Raw genomic sequence first — 26,323 nt, 5'->3', positions numbered from 1 at the left:
CACTACCACTTTAGTCCACAGGGGGCACCAGAACCAACACTACCACTTTAGTCCACAGGGGGCACCAGAACCAACACTACCACTTTAGTCCACAGGGGGCACCAGAACCATCACTACCACTTTAGTCCACAGGGGGCACCAGAACCAACACTACCACTTTAGTTCACAGGGGGCACCAGAACCAACACTACCACTTTAGTCCACAGGGGACACCAGAACCAACACTACCACTTTAGTCCACAGGGGGCACCAGAACCAACACTACCACTTTAGTCCACAGGGGGCACCAGAACCAACACTACCACTTTAGTCCACAGGGGGCACCAGAACCAACACTACCACTTTAGTCCACAGGGGGCAATAGAACCAACACTACCACTTTAGTTCACAGGGGGCACCAGAACCAACACTACCACTTTAGTCCACAGGGGGCATCAGAACCAACACTACCACTTTAGTCCACAGGGGGCACCAGAACCAACACTACCACTTTAGTCCACAGGGGGCGCCAGAACCAACACTACCACTTTAGTTCACAGGGGGCACCAGAACCAACAAATGTATTCTTATTTTGAATTACTCAATAATTGTCCAAAATAAAATAATAAATAGGGGTAGTTGATTTTCGTTGAACAGACTGGTCACAGGCGAGGTTGGAGTCGAAGATCAATTCCTCAACATTAAAAACAGTAATGAAACAGGAAAATAATTTAAAATAACTGAAATAGTATACATACAGACAGAATAACTATTGACTATTATTGCACGTTGTATTTATATTGGACAGTTTTAAGGGTTTTGTAGTCGACTGGCAACAGAGCTGATAGCAGGAACAGATAAAACATATGAATAGGTTTAATAAAGTAACATAATGACCATAATGTAATTGAATTTGTTTGTAATTTAAAATAAATAACAGAAAAGTACAAAATAAAAGTATTTTTAGGGCTGGGTTTTATTGTGAAAAGCCGCCGGAAGTCGAACCGGGCTCGGCCTCGTTGTCGCCGCTAGACTTCCGTGCGTGTGTGTGTGTCGGTCCGGTCCTCAGGGCCTTAACACCGGGTCCCGGTCAGACCTGCAGACCGCCACGCGGAGCTATGGACCCATAACGGACATTTTGGGTCTTTCTTCTTCTGCAAACTTTATTTAGTTGCGCATGTTTGTGTTGGCGAAGTCTCGCGAGAAGAAAGGATACACGGGATCGGGAACTACTTTCAACGGTGAGCCAAATTACAGTAAAAACTAAACTATTCGGTCCATTTTAAAACAGAACACTTGTGAGGCCACTTTAATATTAATATTAGTTCACAGTAACATTATTGATCATCCGATCAAAGATCTTTTGTTTATTTCTGCTACTTCGTCTTGGACCGTGTCTCCATTGTGCGCATGCGTTCTTAAAAAGCACATCACATTACATTATTACTTTACATTACATTATTACTTTACATTACATTATTACTTTACATTACATTACATTATTACTTTACATTACATTATTACTTTACATTACATTATTACTTTACATTACATTACATTATTACTTTACATTACATTATTACTTTACATTACATTATTACTTTACATTACATTACATTATTACATTACATTACATTATTACTTTACATTACATTATTACTTTACATTACATTACATTATTACTTTACATTACATTATTACTTTACATTACATTATATCACATTACGTTATTACTTTACATTACATTATTACTTTACATTACATTATTACTTTATTACTTTACATTACATTATTACTTTACATTACATTATATCACATTACGTTATTACTTTACATTACATTATTACTTTACATTACATTATTACTTTACATTACGTTATTACTTTACATTACATTATTACTTTACATTACATTATATCACATTACGTTATTACTTTACATTACATTATTACTTTATTACTTTACATTACATTATTACTTTATTACTTTACATTACATTATTACTTTACATTACATTATATCACATTACGTTATTACTTTACATTACATTATTACTTTACATTACATTATTACTTTACATTACGTTATTACTTTACATTACATTATTACTTTACATTACATTATTACTTTACATTACATTACATTATTACTTTACATTACATTATTACTTTACATTACATTATTACTTTACATTACATTATATCACATTACGTTATTACTTTACATTACATTATTACTTTACATTACATTATTACTTTATTACTTTACATTACATTATTACTTTACATTACATTACATTATTACTTTACATTACATTACTTTACATTACATTATTACTTTACATTACATTATTACTTTACATTACGTTATTACTTTACATTACATTATTACTTTACATTACATTATTACTTTACATTACATCACATTACATTATTACTTTACATTACATTATTACTTTACATTACATCACATTATATTATTACTTTACATTACATCACATTACATTATTACTTTACATTACATTACATCACATTACATTATTACTTTACATTACATCACATTACATTATTACTTTACATTACATCACATTACATTATTACTTTACATTACATTACATCACATTACATTATTACTTTACATTACATTATTACTTTACATTACATTATTACTTTACATTACATTACATCACATTACGTTATTACTTTACATTACATTATTACTTTACATTACATTATTACTTTACGTTATTACTTTACATTACATTATTACTTTACATTACATTATTACTTTACATTACATCACATTACATTATTACTTTACATTACATTACATCACATTACGTTATTACTTTACATTACATTATTACTTTACATTACATTATTACTTTACATTACATCACATTACATTATTACTTTACATTACATTATTACTTTACATTACATTACATCACATTACATTATTACTTTACATTACATTATTACTTTACATTACATCACATTACATTATTACTTTACATCACATTACATTACATTATTACTTTACATTACATTATTACTTTACATTACATTACATTATTACTTTACATTACATTACATCACATTACATTATTACTTTACATTACATTAGTACTTTACATTACATCACATTACATTATTAATTTACATTACATTATTACTTTAGATTACATTTTATTACATCACATTACATTATTACTTTACATTACATTATTACTTTACATTACATTATTAAGATTACATTTTATCACTTTACATTACATTATTACTTTACATTACTTTACATTACATTACATTACATTATTACTTTACATTACATTATTACTTTACATTACATTATTACTTTACATTACATTTTATTACATCACATTACATTATTACTTTACATCACATTACATTATTACTTTACATTACATTACATCACATTACATTATTACTTTACATTACATTACATTATTACTTTACATTACATTATTACTTTACATTACATTGTATTACTTTACATTACATTATTACTTTACATTACATTTTATTACATCACATTACATTATTACTTTAGATTACATTTCATTACATTACATTGCATTATTACTTTAGATTACATCACATTACATTATTACTTTACATTACATTATTACTTTACATTACATTATTACTTTACATTACATTTCATTACATCACATTAATACATTACATTTCATGACATGTCATTTAGCTGACGCTTTTATCCAAAGCGACTTACAATAAGTGCATTAAACCATGAGTCCAAACTCAGAACAACAAGAATCAAGAAAGTACAATTTCTTCAATAAAGTTAAACTACAAAGTGCTATCAGTAAGAGACATTTAAGTGTTACTAAAGTGTTAAACTACAAAGTGCTATCAGTAAGAGACATGTAAGTGCTGCTAAAGTGTTAAACTACAAAGTACTATCAGTAAGAGACATTTAAGTGCTGCTAAAGTGCTAAACAACAAAGTGCTATCGGTAAGAGACATTTAAGTGTTACTAAAGTGTTAAACTACAAAGTGCTATCAGTAAGAGACATTTAAGTGCTACTAAAGTGTTAAACTACAAAGTGCTATCAGTAAGAGACATTTAAGTGCTGCTACGGCGCTACCTTCCCTATTCAAGGTATAGTCATTAAGATGTAATGTATATAAAAGTGTTATAGTATTTATATATTCGCAGTATTATGATATTCTTATTAATACATGAATGAATACTTGAATTAATACTTATTAATACTTGAGTGCATACATATTAATACTTATTGTACTTGAATGAATACGTATTAATACTTGAGTGCATACATATTAATACTTATTGTACTTGAATGAATACTTATTAATACTTGATACCAAACCAAACTCTCTTGCAGGAATGTTATTATTTAGGAATCAGATTCATCTTTGATGTGTTTTTATTTGAACGTTTGTTTGACATAAATAACTTCTGTGTCTCACCTGTCTGTCTCTCTTTCTCCTCACCTGTCTGTCTCTCTCCTCACCTGTCTGTCTCTTTCTCTCTCCTCACCTGTCTGTCTCCTCACCTGTCTGTCTCTCTCTCTCTCCTCAACTGTCTCTCTCTCCTCACCGGTCTGTCTCTCTCTCTCCTCACCTGTCTGTCTCTCTTTCTCCTCACGTGTCTGTCTCTCTCTCTCTCCTCAACTGTCTGTCTCTCCTCACCTGTCTGTCTCTCTCTCTCTCCTCACCTGTCTGTCTCTCTCTCTCCTCACCTGTCTCTCTCTATTTCTCCTCACCTGTCTCTCTCTCCTCACCTGTCTGTCTCTCTCTCTCTCCTCACCTGTCTGTCTCTCCTCACCTGTCTCTCTCTCCTCACCTGTCTGTCTCTCTCTCTCTCATCACCTGTCTGTCTCCTCACCTGTCTGTCTCCTCACCTGTCTGTCTCCTCACCTGTCTGTCTGTCCTCACCTGTCTGTCTCTCTCTCTCCTCACCTGTCTCTCTCTATTTCTCCTCACCTGTCTGTCTCTCCTCACCTGTCTCTCTCTCAGTACCTGACTAGTTTCTTTGACATGGAGCCGGCAGCACAGATCCAGCAGCAGGTAACTCAAACTCTGAGCATAACATTCAGCACATTACATAACTGACCTCAGAAGTACTCCAGGAAAGTACCATGACGTGTAGAAGTACCTGTTGTTAACTCCTCCTCCCTAAGTCCCATGACCTGTTAACTCCTCCCCTCTCCTCAGCGCTGCAGCTGTGGCTCCTCCTCCTTCAGGTGCTGGTGTCTGGACTGTAATGAAGCCCTGTGTGAGGTGTGCTTGTCGGCTCACCGCAGAGTGACGCTAACCAGATCGCACCAGATGCTCAATCAGCCGCCGTCAGGTCAGATCTCACCTATTGATCGCCTTGTATTGATCCGTCCATCGGGCTAAGGGGAGATATCTCTCCCTTCTTACCCTCTCAGTACACATTAATACAAGACGTTGTGATAAAGCAGGTAAATGACATCGTTACATACATCACACATGGATTATCTCCTAGTGACGCCCTACACAGCTTAGCACAGTCAAAACACTTCAATACAAGAAATACAAGATCTGTTCCAGTCATGGATGATCAATACTGCCGAGAACAGCAGATATACAGACACTTCTTTGTTCTGCTGCCCGGGAATGTGTATGTGTTGAGTCATCAGGGGGGTGAAGTCGTTAAATCCCATAATAACAGGAGAGCCTTTCTTATGTTGAACCGCCCCGAACCCCCCTTCATCATTAAGATGTCCCGGTCACATGGCCCGAGGCCCTGAGGACCGCCAGCAGGTGTGCCTGTTCCTGAAGCACAGACTTCTATACAACCAGAGGACTCGCCCCCTGGTGGTCAGTAGAGAGAATGCAGCTTTAACACATGAAGCATAGACTTCTATACAACCGGAGGACTCGCCCCCTGGTGGTCAGGAGAGAGAATGCAGCTTTAACACATGAAGCATAGACTTCTATACAACCAGAGGACTCGCCCCCTGGTGGTCAGGAGAGAGAATGCAGCTTTAACACGTGAAGCATAGACTTCTATACAACCAGAGGACTCGCCCCCTGGTGGTCAGGAGAGAGAATGCAGCTTTAACACATGAAGCATAGACTTCTATACAACCAGAGGACTCGCCCCCTGGTGGTCAGTAGAGAGAATGCAGCTTTAACACATGAAGCATAGACTTCTATACAACCGGAGGACTCGCCCCCTGGTGGTCAGGAGAGAGAATGCAGCTTTAACACATGAAGCATAGACTTCTATACAACCGGAGGAGTCGCCCCCTGGTGGTCAGGAGAGAGAATGCAGCTTTAACACATGAAGCATAGACTTCTATACAACCAGAGGACTCGCCCCCTGGTGGTCAGGAGAGAGAATGCAGCTTTAACACACGAAGCATAGACTTCTCTTTAAAGAACCAGGACTCTGGACTAATCTCCTCTTTGGTCTGCTTCCTGTCTCCAGGAGATGTCTCATCTCCTCCCATCAAGTTCTGTAGACTCCACCCCTGTGAGCCGCTGAAACTCTACTGCTTCACCTGTCAAGAGCTCACCTGTAGAGACTGTCAGCTCGCGTCCCACATGAACCACAGGTGTGTCATTTTATTTGTTGTAATTTTTTATCTTTTAGAAAGTCTCTTTACTAACAGATGTCCTCACAATAAAAGCATCCTAGAACAAGCTGTAGTTTAAACCACTTCAATCAATACTTACTGATCAATAATCAAACTCCTTCTACAATCATGCTACATCCTCTTCTCTTCCTCTCAGGTATCTTTTTGTAAAAGAGGCGCTGGCCGCTGTGAAGACGCAGCTTGAGAACCGGGTTCAGCCAATCACAGCGCAGAGAGACACAATGAGGCGGAGCCTGTTAGATATGAAGACCAGGTAGAAGAAACGTTAAGTATTAATGACACTTATCAATTAATAGAATGATTGATCAAGAAATTAAGCGTTATGTTCCTCTTCCTCCTCCTCCTCCTCCTCCTCTTCTTCCTCTCTCCTCCCCTTCCTCTTCCTCCCCTTCCTCCTCTTCCTCCTCCCTCTTCCAGGGTGCAGGACATCGCTGAAAGTCGTTCCAAACTGAGGTCTGAGCTTCAGCAGTCGTTCAGCGTCATCATGGACAATCTGATGAAGAGAAAGGAGGAGATCCTGAGGCAGGCCGAGGTAGAATCTATTGTTCTTCTTCTTCTATTGTTACGTTACATTACATCACATGTCATTTAGCTGACGCTTTTATCCAAAGCGACTTACAACCATGTTACATTAACACCCTGTAGAACAGCTACAGGGAACAATTCAGGTGTCTTGCTCAAGGACACATCCTGATTGAAAGATGGACCTACTAACCACTGACCCACAGTCGCCCCATTGTTCTTTTTCTGTTCTTCTATTGTTCGGTTCTTCTGTTCTTCTATACGTATCGTTTACAGGATGCTCTTTAGATTTCACTTCATATCCAACAATCTTCTTCTCACATCAAGAAGAGGAAGAACGACCGTCTCGGTCGACTTCCTGTCTGACGTTCCTCGATACCACCCGATTGCCTGTTATTGATCCGGTTCCTCTCTACCTGTTGTGTGTGGGGGGGTTCTGAGCAGGAGGTGAGTTTGTTGGAGATCGAGCAGATTAAGATGAAGATGGCGAAGACGATGCATCTGTTGCAGAACCAGCTGTTAATCACGAAAATTATAGAAAAAGCCCAAAACACCAACGACCTGTCGGCCCTGAGGGCCTACGCCACTCAGGTGAGACGTGATATTTAAAAAGGTATCTCAAACAAGGGATGTGAACCTTTGTGTCGATGACTTACAGAACACTCGTTCTCGTGTCTTTCCTGCCGGCAGGTTAATCATCATCTGAAGGAATGTCCGGATCTGGACGCGTCCCCTCCTCAGGTCATGTCTCAACTGAAGGTTGTGACCTCCACGGCGTCTGTGGAGGCCGTGCTGAGCTTTGGTGAGTCGGCGTTTTGTCCACAACATTGTTGTAGGTTGAGTTGCGTCACATCAGCCTGAAGGGTTCCGGGAGAAATCCTTAGAATATACAAGGGTTCTTGGTAGAACCCCCTTCTTGGGTTCTTGGTGAAATCCTTGGGGTTCTTGGTAGATCCCCAACAGTGGATTCTAGATGAAACTTTTGAAATAGGAAAAGATTCTTGGCATAACCCCCTTGGTGATTCCAAGAGAAACCCTTGGAATATGAAAGGGTTCTTGATAGATCCCAACGGTGGGTTCTAGATGAAACCCTTGGAATATGAAAGGGTTCTTGATAGATCCCAACGGTGGGTTCTAGATGAAACCCTTGGAATATGAAAGGGTTCTTGATAGATCCCAACGGTGGGTTCTAGATGAAACCCTTGGAATATGAAAGGGTTCTTGATAGATCCCAACGGTGGGTTCTAGATGAAACCCTTGGAATATGAAAGGGTTCTTGATAGATCCCGACGGTTGGTTCTAGATGAAACCCTTGGATTATGAAAGAGCTCTTGGTAGATCCCGGCGGTGGGTTCTAGATGAAACCCTTGGAATATGAAAGAGCTCTTGGTAGATCCCGACGGTGGGTTCTAGATGAAACCCTTGGATTATGAAAGAGCTCTTGGTAGATCCCGACGGTGCGTTTCTTGATGAAACCCTTGGATTATGAAAGAGCTCTTGGTAGATCCCGGCGGTGGGTTCTAGATGAAACCCTTGGAATATGAAAGAGCTCTTGGTAGATCCCGACGGTGGGTTCTAGGTGAAACCCTTGGATTATGAAAGAGCTCTTGGTAGATCCCAATGTTGGGTTCTAGGTGAAACCCTTGGATTATGAAAGAGCTCTTGGTAGATCCCGACGGTGGGTTCTAGGTGAAACCCTTGGATTATGAAAGAGCTCTTGGTAGATCCCGACGGTGGGTTCTAGGTGAAACCCTTGGATTATGAAAGAGCTCTTGGTAGATCCCGACGGTGGGTTCTAGGTGAAACCCTTGGATTATGAAAGAGCTCTTGGTAGATCCCGACGGTGGGTTCTAGATGAAACCCTTGGATTATGAAAGAGCTCTTGGTAGATCCCGACGGTGGGTTCTAGATGAAACCATTGGAATATGAAAGGGTTCTTGGTAGAACTGTAGTGTTTGGCCTTCCTCAGGAGAGCTCCCTCTGTCACGAGGTCCATCCACAAAATGAAGCCAAATAGATGGTTCAAGTTATAGCAAAAATATTTTATATCAATATCACACAATTACAAATGGAATCCCACTATGAGCGCCGCTGTGTTGGAGTTTTCCCCGGGGAACGAGAGGGTCGCCTCCCTGCGCCTACGGGTTGCGGGGAGTAAGGCTCTGACTGTTGTTTGTGCTTATGCGCCGAACAGCATTTCGGAGTATCCGGCCTTCTTGGAGTCGGTGGGAGGGGTCCTGGAAAGGGCGCCGCCTGCCGACTCCATAGTTCTCCTTGGAGACTTCAACGCTCACGTGAGCAATGATGGAGAAAACAGTGCGGATTCCGTCCCGGTCGTGGAACAGTGGACCAGCTCTTTACCCTCGCAAGATTACTGGAGGGGTCCTGGGAGTTTGCCCAACCAGTTTACATGTGCTTTGTAGACCTGGAGAAGGCTTTCGACCGGGTCCCTCGGGGGTTTTTGTGGGGGGTGCTGCGGGAGTATGGGGTGCCGGACCCGTTGGCACGGGCCATCCGGTCTCTGTACGCCTGCAGTAGGAGCTGTGTTCGTCTCCTCGGTAGTAAGTCAGACACGTTCCCGGTGGGTGTTGGCCTCCGCCAGGGCTGCCCTTTATCACCGGTCCTGTTCGTGACCTTCATGGACAGGATATCTAGGCGCAGCCAGGAGGCGGAGAGGATCCGGTTCGGGAGTCTCGGGATCGCCTCTCTGCTGTTTGCGGATGATGTGGTCCTGTCGGACCGTGACCTCCAACATTCACTGGGGCGTTTTGCAGCCGAGTGCGAAGCGGCAGGGATGAGAGTTAGCACCTCCAAATCTGAGGCCATGGTGCTCTGCCGGAAACCGGCGGATTGCTCCCTCCTGGACGCCTTCCATTAGAGGTTTTCCGGGCACGTCCAACTGGTAGGAGGCCCCGGGGAAGACCGAGGACACGCTGGAGGGATTATATCTCCCGGCTGGCCTTGGAACGCCTCGGGATCCCCCAGAATGAGCTGGAAAGTGTTGCGGGTGAGAGGGAGGCCTGGGTCGGCCTGCTGCCACCGCGACCCGACCCCGGATAAGCGGGTGATAATGGATGGATGGATGGTATCCCATGGACTAGAGATCTTATGCCCCCCTCCAGGCAGACCGGCGTAGAAGTTACCAGCAAAAAGATCTGCCGACCTTAGCAGAGGTCCTCCTCTCTTCCAGCCCATCGATTGGACGAGACCTGGTTCTGTTCTGTGTCTCTTTTGGTCAAACAAACCCCTGTTTGCATAAACAACGTTCCTCAGCTTTGGATTCAAATGACCTTTAGCCATTCAACATTCTTCAGGCCGTGTCCTTGATTTACTCACAGGCATTAACAGGTTTTCCTTCCACAATCACATTTAGTGTTATTCTTTTAATATAATTACATAATACATGCAGTGTTATTTATTTGACTTGACCCTTCAGCATGTAAACACATTATAATACACAGTAGTTATCACTAGGAGCGCTATTACATTATATCATCACAGAACCCCCTCGGTGGGTTCTAGATGAAACCCTTGGGATATAAAAGGGTTCTCGGTAGAACCTGCTCGGATATGAAATATGAAGACTGATCAAACCGGTGTGGATCCCTGATATATCACGTCATGTTTTTATGTTTCTGATTGGCTCTGAACGTCCTGATGTTTATATTTGATGAAGATGTTTCTGTTTCCAGGTGCACTTGAGGTGAAATGGATCCCGTTCTCCGTTTCTCAAACCACCAATCAGAAAACTCCAAATGACTCCTCCTCTTCCCCTCCCACCTCCACCGTTCCTCCTCCACCCTACAGACCACCCCTCCAAACCAGGACCACCATTGACTCATCCGTTGCTCTTGTCGCTACATCCTCACAGTCTTCGTCCAGTCAGTTGCGTCTTTCTCCTTCCTCCTTCTTCAACGTCATTCCAACCACCTCCACCGTTCTTGCACCCCCCTGCGGGACCCTTCCTCAAAACTGGATCACCTGCATCAAAGACTCACCTGTTCCAGTCAACTGTCCAAGGCTTTTGTTGGCTCCTCACCCCCCTTCATCAGATCCGTCTCTGGTCCTGAAACCGGTCCAGTCCTCACTGGCTGTGAACAAACCGACTGCCCCCCAGAACCAGAATCAGTCCAGCACCGCCCTGCTACACGGCGCTCAGACCACGTCCTGCTTTAGCCTTTGGTCGGTCGTGCCTCAGTTTCCCATGGTGCTCAGTCCGATCTTACCTGAAAACACCTGGCTTGATCACAAAAAGAGCCTGATGGGAAATGTCAGCCCTGTGACACCCAATGGAAAGAAGAAGAAAAACTCAGACTCTGGCAGACCGAGTGGCCCGGCACCACGTCAACCACTGAAGGATGTCAGCTTCACCACAACCAGCAGCGACAAGCGCCTCACCCCCGATATCGGCCTTCATTCTTCTTCTCTGAAAGACCAGCAGCAGAGTCCTGTGGTGAGGGCGGTGGCGGACTCCGCCTGTGATCGCGGTGTTCAGCCGATCGCAGCGAGGCGGGCAGAACCTGCAGAGAACGAACCGACGTCCACCGTGTCTGAAGAACCTGCACCAGCAGCGGAACGGTATGTTCCTGCACCTGAAGTATTGCATACAGAACCTGAACCTGAATTATCGGATACAGAACCTGAAGAACCTGAACCCGCACCTGAAGTTTCGGATACAGAACTTGAAGAACCTGAACCTGCACCTGAAGCATCGCATACAGAACCTGAACCTGAAGCATCGCATACAGAACCTGAACCTGCACCTGAAACATCGTATACAGAATCTGAACCTGCACCTGAAGCATCGCATACAGAACCTGAACCTGCACCTGAAGCATCGCATACAGAATCTGAACCTGCACCTCAAGCATCGCATACAGAACCTGAACCTGCACCTGAAGCATCGCATACAGAACCTGAACCATCAGATACAGAACCTGAACCTGCACCTGAAGCATTGCATACAGAACCTGAACCTCAAGCATCGCATTCAGAATTTGAACCTGAACCTGAATTATCGCATACAGAATCTGAACCTGAACCTCAAGCATCGCATACAGAATTTGAACCTGAAGTATCGCATACAGAATTTGAACCTGAACCTGAACCTGAAGTATCGCATACAGAATCTGAACCTGAACCTGAAGCATCGCATACAGAATCTGAACCTGAACCTGAAGCATCGTATACAGAATCTGAACCTGAACCTGAAGCATCGTATACAGAATCTGAACCTGAACCTGAAGCATCGTATACAGAATCTGAACCTGAACCTGAAGCATCGCATACAGAACCTGAACCTGAAGCATCGCATACAGAATCTGAACCTGAAGCATCGCATACAGAATTTGAACCTAAACCTGCACCTGAGGTATCAGATACAGAACCTGAACCATCAGATACAGAACCTGAACCATCGGATACAGAACCTGAACCTGCACCTGAAGCATCGCATACAGAACCTGAACGGTGTTCTGTGATTGGACACCCAGACTGCATTATGAGCCAATGGCAGCCCAGAGTGTCTCTGTTCAGGCTGCCTGTAACTGGAGAAGAGCTTTACCTGAAGGAGATAAGAGAAGTCACTCAGGTACAGTAGTGGAATATCATGCCAGCTGTAGGGGGAGGGGGGGTCAGAGGGTTATTACCTCTTACTGATAGTATGAGTATTTTCACAGTTGGTATTAGTACTTTCACCGGAGTAAAGGAGTACTTTTAAGATTCACCTGTGAATCGTAAAAACAAACAAAGTGAAGCAGGAAATCAAGATATAATAATCTGGTTCTTTGAAAGCAGTGCACTCTTTTTTTTAAATAAAGGTAAGCGGGTCGTTTTTGATTGTGCTGCACATTGATTCTGGGGTGTTTAGGTCAGCATCCCAGCATGCACTGGGGCAACAAACTGTAAATGATCCAGGTAACATTTCAGTCATCCAGGTGCTCCTCTCTGCTCTGTCACAGCCCCATGCAGGTGAGGTCACAGATGACATCATCACGGAGCTGCCGGAGTCCCCAGAGTCCCCAGAGTCCCCAGAGTCCCCAGGGTCCCCAGAGTCCCCAGAGTCCCCAGGGTCCCCAGGGTCCCCAGAGTCCCCAGAGTCCCCAGGGTCCCCAGAGTCCCCAGAGTCCCCAGAGTCCCCAGGGTCCCCAGGGTCCCCAGAGTCCCCAGAGTCCCCAGGGTCCCCAGGGTCCCCAGGGTCCCCAGAGTCCCCAGAGTCCCCAGAGTCCCCAGAGTCCCCAGGGTCCCCAGGGTCCCCAGAGTCCCCAGGGTCCCCAGGGTCCCCAGAGTCCCCAGGGTCCCCAGGGTCCCCAGAGTCCCCAGGGTCCCCAGGGTCCCCAGAGTCCCCAGGGTCCCCAGAGTCCCCAGAGTCCCCAGTGACTCTGGTGACGGTCACCTGCTCCGCCTGTCAGTCGGCCAACAGTTCAATAATCTGTTCCTCCTGCGGTCGAGGGTACCACCGGGACTGTCATGATCCCCCTGTTGGACCCGACATCCGGTAAGAGTCCATAAATCAGGCAATCATATTTCCCTCTGTCATAATTATATTTGATCATATTCCCTGCGTGTCTCCAGAGCTGCTCGAGGGTTTAACCTATTAAATCAACCAGAGAAGCACCAACGTCATTCTTACATATCTGTATTTCATATATTTGAGATTTTAAAGAAACTTTGTCCTGCTAAAACGAACCGTTTCTGACATCTGAAACAATTCAGAGGTACGATATTAATGTAATATCTCGTCTCATATTACGATATCGATGTAATATCTCATATCACGATATCGATGTAATATCTCATATCTCATATCGATGTAATATCTCATATCACAATATCAATGTAATATCTCATATCGATGTAATATCTCATATCACAATATCAATGTAATATCTCATATCAATGTAATATCTCATATCTCATATCAATGTAATATCTCATATCTCATATCAATGTAATATCTCATATCTCATATCGATGTAATATCTCATATCACAATATCAATGTAATATCTCATATCAATGTAATATCTCGTATCAATGTAATATCTCATATCTCATATCGATGTAATATCTCATATCACAATATCAATGTAATATCTCATATCTCATATCGATGTAATATCTCATATCACAATATCAATGTAATATCTCATATCAATGTAATATCTCATATCACAATATCAATGTAATATCTCATATCAATGTAATATCTCATATCTCATATCGATGTAATATCTCATATCACAATATCAATGTAATATCTCATATCGATGTAATATCTCATATCACAATATCAATGTAATATCTCATATCAATGTAATATCTCATATCGATGTAATATCTCATATCACAATATCAATGTAATATCTCATATCTCATATCGATGTAATATCTCATATCACAATATCAATGTAATATCTCATATCTCATATCAATGTAATATATTGTATCAATGTAATATCTCATATCACAATATCAATGTAATATCTCATATCTCACATCAATGTAATATTTCATATCAATGTAATATCTCATATCTCATATCAATGTAATATCTCATATCGATGTAATATCTCATATCAATGTAATATCTCATATCAATGTAATATCTCATATCTCATATCAATGTAATATCTCATCAATGTAATATCTCATATCTCATATCAATGTAATATCTCATATCTCATATCAATGTAATATCTCATATCGATGTAATATCTCATATCTCATATCAATGTAATATCTCATATCGATGTAATATCTCATATCTCATATCAATGTAATATCTCATATCGATGTAATATCTCATATCGATGTAATATCTCATATCAATGTAATATCTCATATCTCATATCAATGTAATATCTCATATCGATGTAATATCTCATATCTCATATCAATGTAATATCTCATATCAATGTAATATCTCATATCTCATATCAATGTAATATCTCATATCTCATATCAATGTAATATCTCATATCAATGTAATATCTCATATCTCATATCAATGTAATATCTCATATCGATGTAATATCTCATATCAATGTAATATCTCATATCTCATATCAATGTAATATCTCATATCGATGTAATATCTCATATCAATGTAATATCTCATATCTCATATCAATGTAATATCTCATATCGATGTAATATCTCAGTCTCCTAAATGAAACACTTCCTGCACAGACATTTCACATTAAAAGCCCACCAGCCACTCAGAAGACATAATCTCTCTCTTTCTGGAAGACTTTTAGCAATGTAACACTTAAAAACACAGAATAAGAAGAAAAGGTTCCGACTGAATGTTTCCTACAGGTCCGAGTGGATCTGCTCACTGTGTCAGGACCTGTTGGACCCCTCAGACCCCTTCAGCTCTGACAGACCACCAAGACCTCAGAGACCCTGTCTCAATCTGCAGGACCAGAGGGTGAGAGTTCACATATGTATATTTAAAGATGTTTCTTATCGTTGCTCGAGCTCTTTTAAAGAGTACCTTTAGGATGTTTCCACCTGGACCCTCTCACCATGTGTTTGGGTCTCAGTGACTCACGGGGTCCACCGGTCTAAAGAACCGGGTCTAGTATTGGAGAAGACTTTAATGTAGGCCTAGTTGCTGCTGCCTCAGAATGTTATTATTAATGTTGGACAACCTCATGCACAGAACCAGAGAACCAGGACCTCCAGTCTCCTTCTGGGACACTCGGTACTGGACCGGTTTAAGACCGGTTCTTTGTTCCCATGAAGTTAAAGTCTCGTTTTGTGTGGTCTGAATCTCAGCGGTGTGAGAGGCAGCTGCTGCACCTGAAGGTGGAAGGACGCACCCGACTGTCTCAGGTGATGCTCTCTCATCATGAGAATAAATATTATACAAATTAATCAGAGACGCACAGATGTGTCACTCACAATGTCAGTAATGTAAATGTAGTAGTAGTTTAATTTTTTTCTGCAATAGAGTATACTGACCAGCAGGTGGAGCTCTAACACATGATGATGATGATGATGATGATGATGATGAGGATGTTGTCTCCAGTCTCAGCTCACCTTGATGTCGGAGCGTCTGTCTCTCCGTCGCTCTCCTTCCTATGAAACAGCTGCAGAGTTTCTGCGTGACGCCAGGAGTCTGTTTCCAGACGCCCCGCAGGTAAACCGAGTTTAGAGTTCCTCTGTAGACATGTGGTCATGTGACCGTGGTGGAGTTCCTCTATAGACATGAGGTCATGTGACCGTGGTGGAGTTCCTCTATAGACATGAGGTCATGTGACCGTGATGGAGTTCCTCTATAGACATGAAGTCATGTGACCGTGGTGGAGTTCCTCTATAGACATGAGGTCATGTGACCGTGATGGAGTTCCTCTATAGACATGAAGTCATGTGACCGTGATGGAGTTCCTCTATAGACATGAAGTCATGTGACCGTGATGGAGTTCCTCTATAGACATGAAGTCATGTGACCGTGATGGAGTTCCTCTATAGACATGAAGTCATGTGACCGTGGTGGAGTTCCTCTATAGACATGAGGTCATGTGACCGTGGTGGAGTTCCTCTATAGACATGAGGTCATGTGACCGTGATGGAGTTCCTCTATAGACATGAAGTCATGTGACCGTGATGGAGTTCCTCTATAGACATGAGGTCATGTGACCGTGGTGGAGTTCCTCTATAGACATGAGGTCATGTGACCGTGGTGGAGTTCCTCTATAGACATGAGGTCATGTGACCGTGATGGAGTTCCTCTATAGACATGAAGTCATGTGACCGTGGTGGAGTTCCTCTATAGACATGAGGTCATGTGACCGTGATGGAGTTCCTCTATAGACATGAAGTCATGTGACCGTGATGGAGTTCCTCTATAGACATGAAGTCATGTGACCGTGATGGAGTTCCTCTATAGACATGAAGTCATGTGACCGTGATGGAGTTCCTCTATAGACATGAAGTCATGTGACCGTGGTGGAGTTCCTCTATAGACATGAGGTCATGTGACCGTGGTGGAGTTCCTCTATAGACATGAGGTCATGTGACCGTGATGGAGTTCCTCTATAGACATGAAGTCATGTGACCGTGATGGAGTTCCTCTATAGACATGAGGTCATGTGACCGTGGTGGAGTTCCTCTATAGACATGAAGTCATGTGACCGTGATGGAGTTCCTCTATAGACATGAAGTCATGTGACCGTGGTGGAGTTCCTCTATAGACATGAGGTCATGTGACCGTGATGGAGTTCCTCTATAGACATGAAGTCATGTGACCGTGATGGAGTTCCTCTATAGACATGAAGTCATGTGACCGTGATGGAGTTCCTCTATAGACATGAAGTCATGTGACCGTGATGGAGTTCCTCTATAGACATGAAGTCATGTGACCGTGGTGGAGTTCCTCTATAGACATGAAGTCATGTGACCGTGATGGAGTTCCTCTATAGACATGAAGTCATGTGACCGTGATGGAGTTCCTCTATAGACATGAAGTCATGTGACCGTGGTGGAGTTCCTCTATAGACTAACATGAAGTCATGTGACCGTGGTGGAGTTCCTCTATAGACATGAAGTCATGTGACCGTGATGGAGTTCCTCTATAGACATGAAGTCATGTGACCGTGGTGGAGTTCCTCTATAGACTAACATGAAGTCATGTGACCGTGATGGAGTTCCTCTATAGACATGAAGTCATGTGACCGTGATGGAGTTCCTCTATAGACATGAAGTCATGTGACCGTGGTGGAGTTCCTCTGTAGACATGAAGTCATGTGACCGTGATGGAGTTCCTCTATAGACTAACATGAAGTCATGTGACCGTGATGGAGTTCCTCTATAGACATGAAGTCATGTGACCGTGATGGAGTTCCTCTATAGACATGAAGTCATGTGACCGTGATGGAGTTCCTCTATAGACTAACATGAAGTCATGTGACCGTGATGGAGTTCCTCTATAGACATGAAGTCATGTGACCGTGATGGAGTTCCTCTATAGACATGAGGTCATGTGACCGTGATGGAGTTCCTCTATAGACATGAAGTCATGTGACCGTGATGGAGTTCCTCTATAGACATGAAGTCATGTGACCGTGATGGAGTTCCTCTATAGACATGAAGTCATGTGACCGTGATGGAGTTCCTCTATAGACATGAAGTCATGTGACCGTGGTGGAGTTCCTCTATAGACATGAAGTCATGTGACCGTGGTGGAGTTCCTCTATAGACATGAAGTCATGTGACCGTGATGGAGTTCCTCTATAGACATGAAGTCATGTGACCGTGGTGGAGTTCCTCTATAGACATGAAGTCATGTGACCGTGATGGAGTTCCTCTACAGACATGAAGTCATGTGACCGTGGTGGAGTTCCTCTATAGACATGAAGTCATGTGACCGTGATGGAGTTCCTCTATAGACATGAAGTCATGTGACCGTGATGGAGTTCCTCTATAGACATGAAGTCATGTGACCGTGGTGGAGTTCCTCTATAGACATGAAGTCATGTGACCGTGGTGGAGTTCCTCTATAGACATGAAGTCATGTGACCGTGATGGAGTTCCTCTATAGACATGAAGTCATGTGACCGTGGTGGAGTTCCTCTATAGACATGAAGTCATGTGACCGTGATGGAGTTCCTCTATAGACTAACATGAAGTCATGTGACCGTGATGGAGTTCCTCTATAGACATGAAGTCATGTGACCGTGATGGAGTTCCTCTATAGACATGAAGTCATGTGACCGTGGTGGAGTTCCTCTATAGACATGAAGTCATGTGACCGTGATGGAGTTCCTCTATAGACATGAGGTCATGTGACCGTGATGGAGTTCCTCTATAGACTAACATGAAGTCATGTGACCGTGATGGAGTTCCTCTATAGACATGAAGTCATGTGACCGTGATGGAGTTCCTCTATAGACATGAAGTCATGTGACCGTGATGGAGTTCCTCTATAGACATGAGGTCATGTGACCGTGATGGAGTTCCTCTATAGACATGAAGTCATGTGACCGTGGTGGAGTTCCTCTATAGACTAACATGAAGTCATGTGACCATGATGGAGTTCCTCTATAGACATGAAGTCATGTGACCGTGATGGAGTTCCTCTATAGACTAACATGAAGTCATGTGACCGTGATGGAGTTCCTCTATAGACATGAGGTCATGTGACCGTGATGGAGTTCCTCTATAGACATGAAGTCATGTGACCGTGATGGAGTTCCTCTATAGACATGAAGTCATGTGACCGTGATGGAGTTCCTCTATAGACATGAAGTCATGTGACCGTGATGGAGTTCCTCTATAGACATGAAGTCATGTGACCGTGATGGAGTTCCTCTATAGACATGAAGTCATGTGACCGTGGTGGAGTTCCTCTATAGACATGAGGTCATGTGACCGTGATGGAGTTCCTCTATAGACATGAAGTCATGTGACCGTGGTGGAGTTCCTCTATAGACATGAAGTCATGTGACCGTGATGGAGTTCCTCTATAGACATGAAGTCATGTGACCGTGATGGAGTTCCTCTATAGACATGAAGTCATGTGACCGTGGTGGAGTTCCTCTATAGACATGAGGTCATGTGACCGTGATGGAGTTCCTCTATAGACATGAAGTCATGTGACCGTGATGGAGTTCCTCTATAGACATGAAGTCATGTGACCGTGATGGAGTTCCTCTATAGACTAACATGAAGTCATGTGACCGTGATGGAGTTCCTCTATAGACTAACATGAAGTCATGTGACCGTGATGGAGTTCCTCTATAGACATGTGGTCATGTGACCGTGATGGAGTTCCTCTATAGACTAACATGAAGTCATGTGACCGTGATGGAGTTCCTCTGTAGACATGTGGTCATGTGACCGTGATGGAGTTCCTCTATAGACATGAAGTCATGTGACCGTGGTGGAGTTCCTCTATAGACATGAAGTCATGTGACCGTGATGGAGTTCCTCTATAGACTAACATGAAGTCATGTGACCGTGATGGAGTTCCTCTATAGACATGAAGTCATGTGACCGTGATGGAGTTCCTCTATAGACATGAAGTCATGTGACCGTGATGGAGTTCCTCTATAGACTAACATGAAGTCATGTGACCGTGATGGAGTTCCTCTATAGACATGAAGTCATGTGACCGTGGTGGAGTTCCTCTATAGACTAACATGAAGTCATGTGACCGTGGTGGAGTTCCTCTATAGACATGAAGTCATGTGACCGTGATGGAGTTCCTCTATAGACATGAAGTCATGTGACCGTGGTGGAGTTCCTCTATAGACATGAAGTCATGTGACCGTGATGGAGTTCCTCTATAGACTAACATGAAGTCATGTGACCGTGATGGAGTTCCTCTGTAGACATGAAGTCATGTGACCGTGATGGAGTTCCTCTATAGACATGAAGTCATGTGACCGTGATGGAGTTCCTCTATAGACTAACATGAAGTCATGTGACCGTGATGGAGTTCCTCTATAGACATGAAGTCATGTGACCGTGATGGAGTTCCTCTATAGACATGAAGTCATGTGACCGTGGTGGAGTTCCTCTATAGACATGAGGTCATGTGACCGTGATGGAGTTCCTCTATAGACATGAAGTCATGTGACCGTGATGGAGTTCCTCTATAGACATGAAGTCATGTGACCGTGATGGAGTTCCTCTATAGACATGAGGTCATGTGACCGTGATGGAGTTCCTCTATAGACATGAAGTCATGTGACCGTGATGGAGTTCCTCTATAGACATGAAGTCATGTGACCGTGATGGAGTTCCTCTATAGACATGAAGTCATGTGACCGTGGTGGAGTTCCTCTATAGACATGAAGTCATGTGACCGTGATGGAGTTCCTCTATAGACATGAAGTCATGTGACCGTGATGGAGTTCCTCTATAGACATGAAGTCATGTGACCGTGGTGGAGTTCCTCTATAGACTAACATGAAGTCATGTGACCGTGATGGAGTTCCTCTATAGACTAACATGAAGTCATGTGACCGTGATGGAGTTCCTCTATAGACTAACATGAAGTCATGTGACCGTGATGGAGTTCCTCTGTAGACATGAGGTCATGTGACCGTGATGGAGTTCCTCTATAGACTAACATGAAGTCATGTGACCGTGATGGAGTTCCTCTATAGACATGAAGTCATGTGACCGTGATGGAGTTCCTCTATAGACTAACATGAAGTCATGTGACCGTGATGGAGTTCCTCTATAGACATGAAGTCATGTGACCGTGATGGAGTTCCTCTATAGACATGAAGTCATGTGACCGTGATGGAGTTCCTCTATAGACATGAAGTCATGTGACCGTGATGGAGTTCCTCTATAGACATGAAGTCATGTGACCGTGATGGAGTTCCTCTATAGACATGAAGTCATGTGACCGTGATGGAGTTCCTCTATAGACATGAAGTCATGTGACCGTGGTGGAGTTCCTCTGTAGACATGAAGTCATGTGACCGTGATGGAGTTCCTCTATAGACTAACATGAAGTCATGTGACCGTGATGGAGTTCCTCTATAGACATGAAGTCATGTGACCGTGATGGAGTTCCTCTATAGACATGAAGTCATGTGACCGTGATGGAGTTCCTCTATAGACATGAAGTCATGTGACCGTGATGGAGTTCCTCTATAGACTAACATGAAGTCATGTGACCGTGATGGAGTTCCTCTATAGACATGAGGTCATGTCACCGTGGTGGAGTTCCTCTATAGACATGAGGTCATGTGACCGTGGTGGAGTTCCTCTATAGACTAACATGAAGTCATGTGACCGTGATGGAGTTCCTCTATAGACATGAAGTCATGTGACCGTGATGGAGTTCCTCTATAGACATGAAGTCATGTGACCGTGATGGAGTTCCTCTATAGACATGAAGTCATGTGACCGTGATGGAGTTCCTCTATAGACTAACATGAGGTCATGTGACCGTGATGGAGTTCCTCTATAGACTAACATGAGGTCATGTGACCGTGATGGAGTTCCTCTATAGACTAACATGAAGTCATGTGACCGTGATGGAGTTCCTCTGTAGACATGAGGTCATGTGACCGTGATGGAGTTCCTCTGTAGACTAACATGAAGTCATGTGACCGTGGTGGAGTTCCTCTATAGACTAACATGAAGTCATGTGACCGTGATGGAGTTCCTCTATAGACTAACATGAAGTCATGTGACCGTGGTGGAGTTCCTCTATAGACTAACATGAAGTCATGTGACCGTGATGGAGTTCCTCTATAGACTAACATGAAGTCATGTGACCGTGGTGGAGTTCCTCTATAGACTAACATGAAGTCATGTGACCGTGATGGAGTTCCTCTATAGACTAACATGAAGTCATGTGACCGTGATGGAGTTCCTCTATAGACTAACATGAAGTCATGTGACCGTGGTGGAGTTCCTCTATAGACTAACATGAAGTCATGTGACCGTGGTGGAGTTCCTCTATAGACTAACATGAAGTCATGTGACCGTGATGGAGTTCCTCTATAGACATGAAGTCATGTGACCGTGGTGGAGTTCCTCTATAGACATGAAGTCATGTGACCGTGATGGAGTTCCTCTATAGACATGAAGTCATGTGACCGTGATGGAGTTCCTCTATAGACATGAAGTCATGTGACCGTGGTGGAGTTCCTCTATAGACATGAAGTCATGTGACCGTGATGGAGTTCCTCTATAGACTAACATGAAGTCATGTGACCGTGATGGAGTTCCTCTATAGACATGAAGTCATGTGACCGTGATGGAGTTCCTCTATAGACATGAAGTCATGTGACCGTGGTGGAGTTCCTCTATAGACATGAAGTCATGTGACCGTGATGGAGTTCCTCTATAGACATGAAGTCATGTGACCGTGATGGAGTTCCTCTATAGACATGAAGTCATGTGACCGTGATGGAGTTCCTCTATAGACATGAAGTCATGTGACCGTGATGGAGTTCCTCTATAGACTAACATGAAGTCATGTGACCGTGGTGCACTTTAAACATCATTAAAGTTCATTAGAGAGGATTATCTTGATTGTCCTTGGTTTCCAGGACGACGACGTGCTGAGCATCCTGAAGGAGAGTCTCCGGAGCCGTTTAGCTTCCAAGTCGATGTTGCGGAGAAGCAGAAACTCAAATGGAGGGACGCCTGCGGCCGGACTGCGGTTCAACTCCAACACCTCAGACGGACTAAAAGTCGCCAAGGGCCTAAAGGGGTCAAAGGTCAAATCGAAGGAACATGACGCGACCATCGACAGAGTGTCCAACGGGAACGAGACGAGGAAGAGACTGAGAAACCTTCTGGATCGCTTACAGACGTCCCGGTCCAAGAGGACGAAGACGGAGGTCAAAACACCACCCGGGAATTCTGGGAACTGAAGTTCAAACAAGTTTATTCTGATTCCTCTTTCTGTGAAGCTGAAGTGTACTCGACTCTGAATGTTGATTTCATTGATAATTGTCTGTGTGTTTTTTTATAAACTTTGACTTTTTTTTAATAAATAATTTTCTAAATGAGTAATAGTTTGTGAGGGTTTTTTATCTAGTTTTTTTATGAGGTAATTAAACGTTAGTTCATGTGACTATCGCCATCTTTCAGTACAATACTTACAATATTCCAGTTAAACTGTTACAGTCAGACTAACAACATTCAGACTAACAACATTCAGACTGTAACAACATTCAGACTAACAACATTCAGACTAACAACATTCAGACTAACAACATTCAGACTGTAACAACATTCAGACTAACAACATTCAGACTGTAACAACGTTCAGACTAACAACATTCAGACTGTACCAACATTCAGACTAACAACATTCAGACTGTAACAACATTCAGACTACCAACATTCAGACTAACAACATTCAGACTGTAACAACATTCAGACTGTAACAACATTCAGACTAACAACATTCAGACTGTAACAACATTCAGACTAACAACATTCAGACTAACAACATTCAGACTGTACCAACATTCAGACTGTACCAACATTCAGACTGTACCAACATTCAGACTGTACCAACATTCAGACTACCAACGATCAGACTGTAACAACATTCAGACTAACAACATTCAGACTGTAACAACATTCAGACTACCAACATTCAGACTGTAACAACATTCAGACTAACAACGTTCAGACTGTACCAACATTCAGACTAACAACATTCAGACTGTACCAACATTCAGACTACCAACGATCAGACTGTAACAACATTCAGACTAACAACATTCAGACTGTACCAACATTCAGACTAACAACATTCAGACTGTACCAACATTCAGACTACCAACGATCAGACTGTAACAACATTCAGACTAACAACATTCAGACTACCAACGATCAGACTGTACCAACATTCAGACTGTACCAACATTCAGACTAACAACATTCAGACTGTACCAACATTCAGACTACCAACGATCAGACTGTAACAACATTCAGACTAACAACATTCAGACTACCAACGATCAGACTGTACCAACATTCAGACTGTACCAACATTCAGACTAACAACATTTAGACTGTACCAACATTCAGACTGTACCAACATTCAGACTAACAACATTCAGACTAACAACATTCAGACTGTACCAACGTTCGGACTGTAACAACATTCAGACTGTACCAACATTCAGACTACCAACATTCAGACTGTAACAACATTCAGACTAACAACATTCAGACTAACAACATTCAGACTGTACCAACATTCAGACTGTACCAACATTCAGACTGTACCAACATTCAGACTGTACCAACATTCAGACTGTAACAACATTCAGACTAACAACATTCAGACTGTAACAACATTCAGACTAACAACATTCAGACTGTACCAACGTTCAGACTGTAACAACATTCAGACTGTACCAACATTCAGACTACCAACATTCAGACTGTACCAACATTCAGACTGTACCAACATTCAGACTAACAACATTCAGACTGTAACAACATTCAGACTGTACCAACATTCAGACTGTACCAACATTCAGACTGTAACAACATTCAGACTGTACCAACATTCAGACTGTACCAACGATCAGACTGTAACAACGATCAGACTGTACCAACGTTCAGACTGTACCAACATTCAGACTGTACCAACGTTCAGACTGTACCAACATTCAGACTGTAACAACATTCAGACTGTACCAACGTTCAGACTGTACCAACATTCAGACTGTACCAACGATCAGACTGTAACAACATTCAGACTGTACCAACGTTCAGACTGTACCAACATTCAGACTGTAACAACATTCAGACTAACAACATTCAGACTACCAACGATCAGACTGTACCAACATTCAGACTAACAACATTCAGACTGTAACAACATTCAGACTGTAACAACATTCAGACTGTAACAACATTCAGACTAACAACATTCAGACTAACAACATTCAGACTGTAACAACATTCAGACTAACAACATTAAGACTAACAACATTCAGACTAACAACATTCAGACTGTAACAACATTCAGACTGTACCAACATTCAGACTGTAACAACATTCAGACTGTACCAACGTTCAGACTGTACCAACATTCAGACTGTAACAACATTCAGACTGTAACAACATTCAGACTGTACCAACATTCAGACTGTACCAACATTCAGACTACCAACGATCAGACTGTAACAACATTCAGACTGTACCAACATTCAGACTGTACCAACATTCAGACTGTAACAACATTCAGACTGTAACAACATTCAGACTACCAACGATCAGACTGTAACAACATTCAGACTGTAACAACATTCAGACTGTACCAACATTCAGACTACCAACGATCAGACTGTAACAACATTCAGACTGTAACAACATTCAGACTGTACCAACATTCAGACTGTAACAACATTCAGACTAACAACATTCAGACTGTAACAACATTCAGACTGTATCAACATTCAGACTAACAACATTCAGACTAACAACATTCAGACTGTAACAACATTCAGACTGTACCAACATTCAGACTGTACCAACATTCAGACTGTAACAACATTCAGACTACCAACGATCAGACTGTAACAACATTCAGACTGTAACAACATTCAGACTGTAACAACATTCAGACTGTACCAACATTCAGACTGTAACAACATTCAGACTACCAACATTCAGACTGTAACAACATTCAGACTAACAACATTCAGACTGTAACAACATTCAGACTGTACCAACATTC

The 26,323-nt window shown here is 42.4% G+C and overlaps 1 protein-coding gene across 1 annotated transcript; it reads left to right on the top strand.

Moving 5' to 3' along the window:
- The first annotated feature begins 990 nt into the window (after nucleotides 1-990).
- On the top strand, nucleotides 991-23,631 carry trim33l (tripartite motif containing 33, like). The gene is made up of 14 exons (XM_034553952.1): nucleotides 991-1,220; nucleotides 5,007-5,057; nucleotides 5,205-5,340; nucleotides 6,448-6,574; nucleotides 6,753-6,869; nucleotides 7,034-7,148; nucleotides 7,583-7,729; nucleotides 7,829-7,940; nucleotides 10,831-12,728; nucleotides 13,099-13,634; nucleotides 15,457-15,568; nucleotides 15,919-15,975; nucleotides 16,172-16,282; nucleotides 23,163-23,631. The coding sequence occupies exons 2-14, from the start codon at nucleotides 5,028-5,030 to the stop codon at nucleotides 23,487-23,489; spliced, it is 3,825 nt and encodes a 1,274-aa protein (XP_034409843.1). The 5' UTR covers nucleotides 991-1,220; nucleotides 5,007-5,027; the 3' UTR covers nucleotides 23,490-23,631.
- The last annotated feature ends 2,692 nt before the right edge of the window (nucleotides 23,632-26,323 follow it).

This window comes from Cyclopterus lumpus, chromosome 16, assembly GCF_009769545.1.
Source record: "Cyclopterus lumpus isolate fCycLum1 chromosome 16, fCycLum1.pri, whole genome shotgun sequence".
NCBI classification, from domain to species: Eukaryota; Metazoa; Chordata; class Actinopteri; order Perciformes; family Cyclopteridae; genus Cyclopterus; species Cyclopterus lumpus.
This window is presented reverse-complemented; position numbering and strand designations above follow the sequence as displayed.